Source organism: Lytechinus variegatus, chromosome 1 (assembly GCF_018143015.1).
Source record: "Lytechinus variegatus isolate NC3 chromosome 1, Lvar_3.0, whole genome shotgun sequence".
NCBI classification, from domain to species: domain Eukaryota; kingdom Metazoa; phylum Echinodermata; class Echinoidea; order Temnopleuroida; family Toxopneustidae; genus Lytechinus; species Lytechinus variegatus.
In genome coordinates, this window is record NC_054740.1 from 18,413,108 (window position 1) to 18,421,608 (window position 8,501).

Here is an 8,501-nt window from a genome sequence, read left to right on the forward strand (position 1 = left end):
TACATAAATTGTGCAACAAAAATGTCATATCATTGTCAGCTTCTTAAAACATACTGGTAGCCTACATGTATTCTGAATTCAATGAGGGTGAATATCTGGGTAATGATCAAATAAATATTATGGAAATGACAGAACCAATGAAAATGAATGTCAATGTTTTCTTTTTTCCTCTCTCTTCTTTTTCCTCTATACATCTGGTTGAACCTATTTTGTGTGTGGTTATGTTTTCCTTTGAATTGAACCTATGTTAAGGTAAATGTATAACATACGGTGTGGTTTAAGTGTCTGGGTCTGTAGTCCTTTTAATCATAGAGAATTTTAGACTTGAATTCAACTGCATTCTCTCATTCTGAATAATTAGAATTTGAAACTTCAGGGAAGTTAGAAATTGAAACAAAGGGTATTTTAATAACTGTTACTTCAAACTCTTTCATTTCTTGTTTTGTATTTGTAACAGCTGTAGAACGTGGTGATGTAGCCTCAATCACATACCAAGACCCCCCATCTTGGTGTTCTATCGCTTACTATGAGCTCAACAACAGAGTGGGGGAGGCCTTCCATGCTACTACAACCAGCGTCATCGTGGACGGTTTCACTGATCCATCTAATAACCATGATCGTTTCTGTCTGGGTCTTCTCTCCAATGTCAACCGCAATTCCACTATTGAGAATACAAGAAGACACATCGGAAAAGGTGGGTTTGATTGCCCTGTTTGGGGTAATTATCCAAGAGATCCTCAAATTCCATAAAAAGGAAAGGACCTCATGCCTTCAATTTTTTGAAATAATTTTTTTTTATGGACAAAATAATCAAAGCCCAACTCCACCTAATAAGTTGATTTTTAATGACAGAAGAGAATCAGAGAAATGTAAAGCTGAAAACTTCATCCAAACAGAATTATAAATAATAGATAGTACAAGATTGCTTAATTATTTAGTATTTTTTGCTTATTGTTACAAACTGTACAACATATTGGGCTTACAAATAAGGAAACCATTAGTGTCATATCTTACTGTATATATTTTTATTATATTAGATAATAAAAAATTATGCATGACTCCACCTGAACTTGCAGATAAGCCATACTTAAGAACAGTGATTTTCCGCAATCGCGGAACACGATCGGAATTCACAAAAATGTTTTTTTGAAACGGAAAGTGGCATTTCAGATGCAAAATCATGAAAAACATTTTTTTCCTCAAAATACACAGAACAGTAACAGAAATTACTCCAAAATCTCAAGAAAATATAAATATTAAATGGCCACAAAACCCCACGAAACCCCACGAAAAAATTATGTCACTTCGCTACAATCATGACAATTTACACGTCGTGACTGCACTCCACTCCGTTACACTTGATTGTACCCCTCGCCCCTGCCCTCTGCTGGCGGGGTTGATTGTCCGTACCAAAAACATTCACACACACATTGTTTAATTTTAACAACATGGCTGTGTGTTGCTGCCCTCTATGTTCGAAGATGTAACAGCACGATAGCGCGGTCTTTAAATCTAAAATGGCGAATAGGCGAAAATCGTAGACTTTTCAAAATGATGTTAAAAAACCCCAAATTATCGATAAAATTTCATTCAACGGTAAAATAATGCTAATCATGTGAAAGTTGAGGATGTATTCATGTTAAAATGTGTTAAAATATTTTGTGTACCTGTATAGATCCGATATGAACGGATTCTACTGCGTTGTTGGTACAGTGGCAGATACAAATTTTGACCAGCACAAGTGTTTTGACATAGCTACTCAATGCGTATTGATTTTCTGTGTAAACAGAATTGTCACTCTTTCATGTACACAAAGTTTATGGGGAAAGATAATTTCCGTTTTCTGACATGCTGAAACAGAATTTAAGATTTTCAGAAATGGAAAAGGCCATATTTTGAAACGAAAAATCACTGTTCCTATTTATTGCAAATTGCAAAATTGTAATAGATTTCAGTTGGTATTTACTTTCTTGTAAAAGGGATACAATCTTTTTTTATTTTCATTAAGAAATACCCACCATCAGGAACAAACTAAGAATGATATGACTTTGACTGTGTGTCCATCTTTTTTCTTTGTGATGTAGGTGTCCATCTGTACTATGTTGGAGGCGAGGTCTATGCTGAATGTCTGAGTGATAGCAGTATCTTTGTCCAAAGCCGCAACTGTAACCATCGGCACGGCTTCCACCCGACCACAGTCTGCAAGATCCCTCCAGGATGCTCTCTGAAGATATTCAACAACCAGGAGTTTGCTGCCCTCCTCTCCCAGTACGTCAACCATGGCTTTGAGATGGTCTACGAGCTCACCAAGATGTGTACCATCCGTATGAGCTTCGTCAAGGGATGGGGCGCCGAGTACCATCGTCAGGATGTCACCTCAACCCCATGCTGGATAGAGATGCACCTCAATGGTCCGTTACAATGGTTGGACAAAGTCCTGACGCAGATGGGCTCCCCGGTCCATGGTATAACCTCTGTATCATGATTGCATCTACTTCATATAATATTAGCTCTGAAATTTTTATCAAGAAAATGGTCAATTCAATTTCTTTTTCAACGATTTCCGCACTTGATATACTTGTAATTACTGATAAATAGGCTTTTTATATGTTTCATTTGGATGATAAGAAATCATTGTGATTCATGGATAGTTATTCAAACCCAGATGTCAAAGTCTGGCTCAATGGATATCAGATACACATCACAGGTATTCTTTGCTCAAACGAAGCACATTTTTGAAAATCTTCCACACGTTTTTTACAATAGTGGTTATCTGACATTTTTTTTGCACTCAGATTTGTTGTTTTATATGAGAAGTCAAATAGTTTTCTAGTGATACCAAGATGAACTGTGAGAGACAATAGAACATCATGAGTTCATGAAAATGATACAGCCGATTGTTAACATGAGCATTCTATGTGGAAGTACCAGTGGTTGGTGGAATGGAAACTTTATCAGAGTTTATATTTGTTTTATCAATAAATTACTTTTCCTAAGTTCTGTGCCTTTGGGCTAAGGATTCCAGTGCATTCATCATCCTTTGTTACTAAACACAGGACATGTTTCTTTTGAAATTGTTAATACAGCCGTACGTGTATCAACACTGGGGACTCCTTGAATAGTGTATCTTACACTGTTGGGCAAAGAATATTGTATCTCTTGTATATATATACCTAATCAAAGTCAAATGCAAATCTGTGTGATATCTAAGCTATTGATTTACACATTATCATTTCATTTTATGTATTCAGGACTGTGTCGACTGCTTTTAATTATAAATACTTTTTCTTGCTCTTTTTATTTTTTTTGTTCATCAGTGTAGAGGTGATATTCATGATATTGAAAATCTCATTGTATATATGTAAATTGTAATTGTTTCTCTGGGCTTTATACCAAATATCTCATCAACTTTTGTTCTCTCTACATTACTGCACAAGTCAGAATAAAATTAAGCAATAGGTGACATAGTTTTGAATTTAGCTCATTATGCATTTATTAAAAGTAAGCTTAATTTTCAATGAATAGATTGCTCTGCTTTTCTATGTTTACAATAAGTAGGCTGCTTTACGTTGGTAGTATTATATAGTTTTTAAATTCTGATCAAATTTGAATCGTATATTGCATACTACTTCAGTTACTCTAATATGCCAATTCTTTGTTAGAAAACATTTCCATCAACAATTTGCCCGTGTCTCTACATGTATGTGTTATAATAATGTGAAGTGTTGCTACAGATCAAATTTGAATCGTATATTGCATACTACTTCAGTTACTCTAATATGCCAATTCTTTGTTAGAAAACATTTCCATCAACAATTTGCCCGTGTCTCTACATGTATGTGTTATAATAATGTGAAGTGTTGCTACAGATAAATGGGTGTGTTATGAATCAATTTAATGTAGGTTTTGTCTCATATGCATAGCAGAGTGAGACTATAGACGCCGCTTTTCCGACGGCGGCGTCAACACCAAATCTTAACCAAAGGTTAAGTTTTTGAAATGACAGCATAACTTAGAAAGTATATGATTTAGTAGCACTGAACATCCTGTGCAAGTTTCAGATCACATGACAAAGGTCAATGGACTTTGGCCATGTTAGGGGTAATTATTAGATTGCTGCCATAACTTTCAAAGTTTATACATATAAAGTGCGTATCAAAAAAAAGTTTACACTTAGAAAAAATCCTGTAAAATTATATATTTGTAATATCCTGACGATTTTTCCACATTTTAGCATTGGTACAGATCCATTTAAGCAAATGACGATATAACTGTCGAAAAATATTTCCGCTTAGTGAGCACCACTTACTTTTGAAAAGTTGGTGAAAAATGATTTGCGCAGAACTTTGAAATAGTTATGCGAATAAAAGTAGACCTTAATCATGAAGGACACGTGGAAATTAGCTAGTAAAATTGATTTGAAGATATCTTTTACCTTTTTAAACTTGTTTCCTTGCCCAAAACACTTCGAAGAGTGCATTGCGCCCCACCCCACTCCCCCACACACCGAGTCCATCGTGACGATATTTGCTTTACACTGAGCTGTGATTTACATGAAATGGCTTCGGCTTGATTTTCATTTTGGTAATCATTGCCAAGCTTGGGAAAAGTGTGGAGAAACAAGTATTAAATGAAAAATGAAATGTAAACCAACTTTAAATGATAAAAACTTAGTGAAAAATGCTGGAGATGTCTGATATAAACTTTTGTTCAAATTCAGTTATGTCCTCAGATCCAGCTGGCACAGAAAGGGTGAAGGTTGTGCTTACTAATTGTTGAAATTTCAAATTTGGGTGGCAAAATTGTTACAAAATGCTTGAATGTATCCGTTTTATTTCAATTGGCTAATAGTGCTAGGGAAATTTATGAGAAATGCTTTGCAGGGTAAGTTTGATTTCGCCCTTTCCCCTTGACACAGCGTGAAAACAAACAGATTTCTTCGAGCTTTACAAAAATGGACAGTGCTCACTCAAGTGTAACATTCTGTCAAAAATTTTACTTTCATTTGATAGATGAGACCCAAACCCATAATTATATGTGAAAAAAATACCCACATGTTGTATATTTTTCAATCCCCAGGGCTTTTTCAAAGTGTAAACTTTTTTTGATACGCTCTGTAGTATAAAATGTGGATAAAGGGGGTAATCAAGTATCACTGACAAGTCTTAGGTCATATGATCAAGGTCAAATGTCATTTATTGTCAATGAATGTAGTACTGTATCATATGAATGGTGTTTTTTGTGAATAATTATTTCATAGTAGTTTTCAAAGTCAACACTGCTGCTATATTGAATCACGTGATGCAGGTGAGACTGCCAGAGGCGCTCTTCTTATTGTATTTGCAATTTCATCTTTAATTGGACAGGCTAATATGCCGCTTGGGTTTTTACCGAATGAAAGTTATCTATGAATCAATTGCATTCTGTGTTTTTAGCGATGTGACTTTTCAGACAATGCCAGCATTTCTACTATTTCGATATACTTTCAGCAATTGAAATATGTTTTGTGGGTGCTTGTACAAAATGGCCCATTCTAGATGATTTTCTACCTTTTCTTCAATTCCAAGTGATATTTTTGTACAAATTACATAACATGATATGGCATTCTCCTGGTCATCTCTAGTTCGAACTGTCCTCCAAAAACTTATTATTGCATTCACAATTTGACACTTAAGTGCTGCATAAACTCTGCAAATACAAAACACTTGGTTTTGTTTTTGTATGTTTTTAAGGCTGTTAACCTATCATTGAATGCCAAGTGGTGTCAACAAAGTGGTAAAACTCAGAGTAATCTCTTTGTTAAAACATACAGAAATGCAAAACTTACTGTTACTTTCTGTAATCTGTTGCACTTTTTAGTGTTTTACTATGTTTGTATATGAGCTTGGCTGTATCTTGTGATTTGATGTTGGTGTGTAAATGTTTCTCCCCCAATTTAAACTTCTCCAGTGTGATGTGCTGTTTACATTATTGTAGATCAATCAATGTCATTGTTTGTTAAACATGTTTGTAAATTAATTCATTCATTGAATAACTTTAAGATGAGAATTTTTAAACTGTATCACTCTTTTATTTCAAGTTGTTGGGTTACTTATTGTATTTGAAATATTTTTTTTTGCTGCAAAGGTTGAAATGAATTACAATGTCTTATTTTTCAAACTTCAGGTTTATCATTTAGATATAATAAATTGTCCATTTAAATTTTAGATGATAAATTATATGAATCATGATCTAATAGCAGCCCTAGCTGTGACTATGCTGTCTCAACTCAATATTTGTTGAATACCTTTGCAGTAGTAAATTGCCAAAACTTTTCTGAATTCAGTTTATTTTTGGCATTTTCATTTGACATTGCATAAAAATATAGCATAAAATGCTCCTTGAAGATGTGCAATCATCTCAATATAGTACCCCTAAAAAAAATGCCCCAAGTATTTTGGTCTTCAAGAAAATAAATAGAACAAGTATTGTAATGGAGTTTGTTCATTCTCTTGTATTGCTGTTAGGTGTTTTAACATACATATGATCATGAGAGGTGTTGTGGATCCTCATCACCTAGCAGTTATTGTCAAAGGTATACTAAAAAAAAAAACTCTTGTTATGTTGGCCTTTTCTGATTACACTAAAATACTAATGAAAAAAAAATGCATCAAAACAAATGTATAATTTGTTATCATAAATTTTGGTCATGATTGATAAATCTCTTTAATGAGCTTGAATTCAGGTTTAAAAGTATGTTTATAAATTGCACTAAATAAATAATGCACATGTTAGTTAAATATACTCTTTATCAGTTAATATATTCAAGTCGTTAAATTCTTGACAATCACCGTTTCACATTCCTTATGGTAGAAAACTTAATTATTTTCATTTGTATTTGTAAAAATGACTGACGAGTCATTTTTAATCATGTATACCTTTGAAAAAAAAAGTTATTCATAATTTTTCTTCTTTTTTTTTCATTGTACCCAATGATGAATCATGAAACTTGTAAGAAATGATAAATGTGATACTTGTCATTTGCTGAAGTAAGGCAAATGAACTTTTGTTTAAAAAAACACTAGGTATTGGTGAATAAATCAACTTGCCGCTTTTGTATCTGTATATTAGATTCTAATACCATTGGTTAGTTTTTAATGAAAATATTTGTAGACTAATGTGTGAGAAAATTGTGACATTTTTTAATGAGTCTTACTTAATATCTAAAAAAATATTAGTCTCATTACAAATAGTCGGTTGTAAATCCCTTTCTCTCTCACTCTCTTTCTCTTTCTGCCTCTCTATCTTTTTTTTATTTGTGTAGATATGTAGTGGTCTGTGAGATTTTTGTCCAGCAGTCTTAAAATAAAATGAGGCTTTAGATCACATTTGTCTGCTTTCTCTGTGTTTTTTTTTTGTTTCAGTTGAATATATTGAATGTGAATGATGGATGTCTTGATCATGTACAGGGGCGGATCCAGGATTTTGAAAGGGGAAAGGCACATTTTCCCGAGGGAAAAAAAGCCCCAAAATTAAGGGGATTTCGTCAAAAAAAAAAAAAATTGACAAGTAAATAATTGTTTTGGAAAATAAATAAAAAAGGTCTTCACTTTCGAAAGGGGGCATACTTCTGTTTTAACAGCATTTTTACATTACAAATTTTAATTGTGCCTCTCAAAGGGGGGTGGATGGGGCATGGGCCGACTGTGCCCCCCCCCCCCTGGATCCCCCAGTGATCATGTATTTGTCTGCAGAATCCTTGGTTAAACCTGGGGCCGGTAACACAAAGCTTGGCAACCATCTTCAATTATGAAAGTTGAGCGTACGCTTAATTGCTAACCTTTGTGTTAATGGAACCCATATTGCTGCTATGTCAGGCCAACAGGCACCAAAAGAATACACATATGATATGATTAAAATATTCCTGCAAGTAACCAAAGAAAGCATTTTCCTCTGATAGCCGTCTAATAATTTACAACACGAACATAACCAACAAAAGTGATAAGAGGTCAGGAGGAGAAGAGAAAGAGTTTGATTGAATGAAGAAGGGTATTTTACTAAGTGATGAAGAATAAAAAGAAAAGATGAGAGGGAGAATTAACATAATGAATATCGAAACTATTGTCTTCCCCCAGAATTTTTTCATGGCATTCGGAAGTCCTCGAATTTGTTTTTTTGTAAGCACTAGATGGCGCTATACTGAATTTTGTCTGACGCACCTTTTCAAAGTTTGACACAAACTAAAGAACTTTATTAGGATAATTTATATCAGTAATTCAACACAAAAAAATTGTAAGTGATTTTACCGTTGTGTCACAAGAGGATGTTCAAATCGGTCTGAATAGAGTAAACAAACTATGCTCAGGAAAGTTTTGCAAAAATTTCGTTAATAGCAATTCATGGCCTTTTTGTCACTCAACATGCAAACACTTAACCATGCATACGTAATTGATTATAAATTTTAAAAATGACGAACTATTTTCTCATACAACATAATTAATTTCCATCTCCTGGGTACAGTA

At 33.9% G+C, this 8,501-nt stretch overlaps 1 protein-coding gene across 1 annotated transcript in view; it reads left to right on the plus strand.

The window, feature by feature from the left end:
- Positions 1-3,936, plus strand: part of LOC121408117 (mothers against decapentaplegic homolog 5-like) — a 29,718-nt gene extending 25,782 nt beyond the window's left edge. Inside the window, exons 5-6 of the mRNA XM_041599453.1 lie at positions 458-694; positions 2,085-3,936. Coding sequence (XP_041455387.1) covers positions 458-694; positions 2,085-2,485 — 638 coding nt within the window. The 3' untranslated portion in view covers positions 2,486-3,936. The remainder of the gene's footprint in view (positions 1-457; positions 695-2,084) is intronic.
- Positions 3,937-8,501: the final 4,565 nt, after the last annotated feature.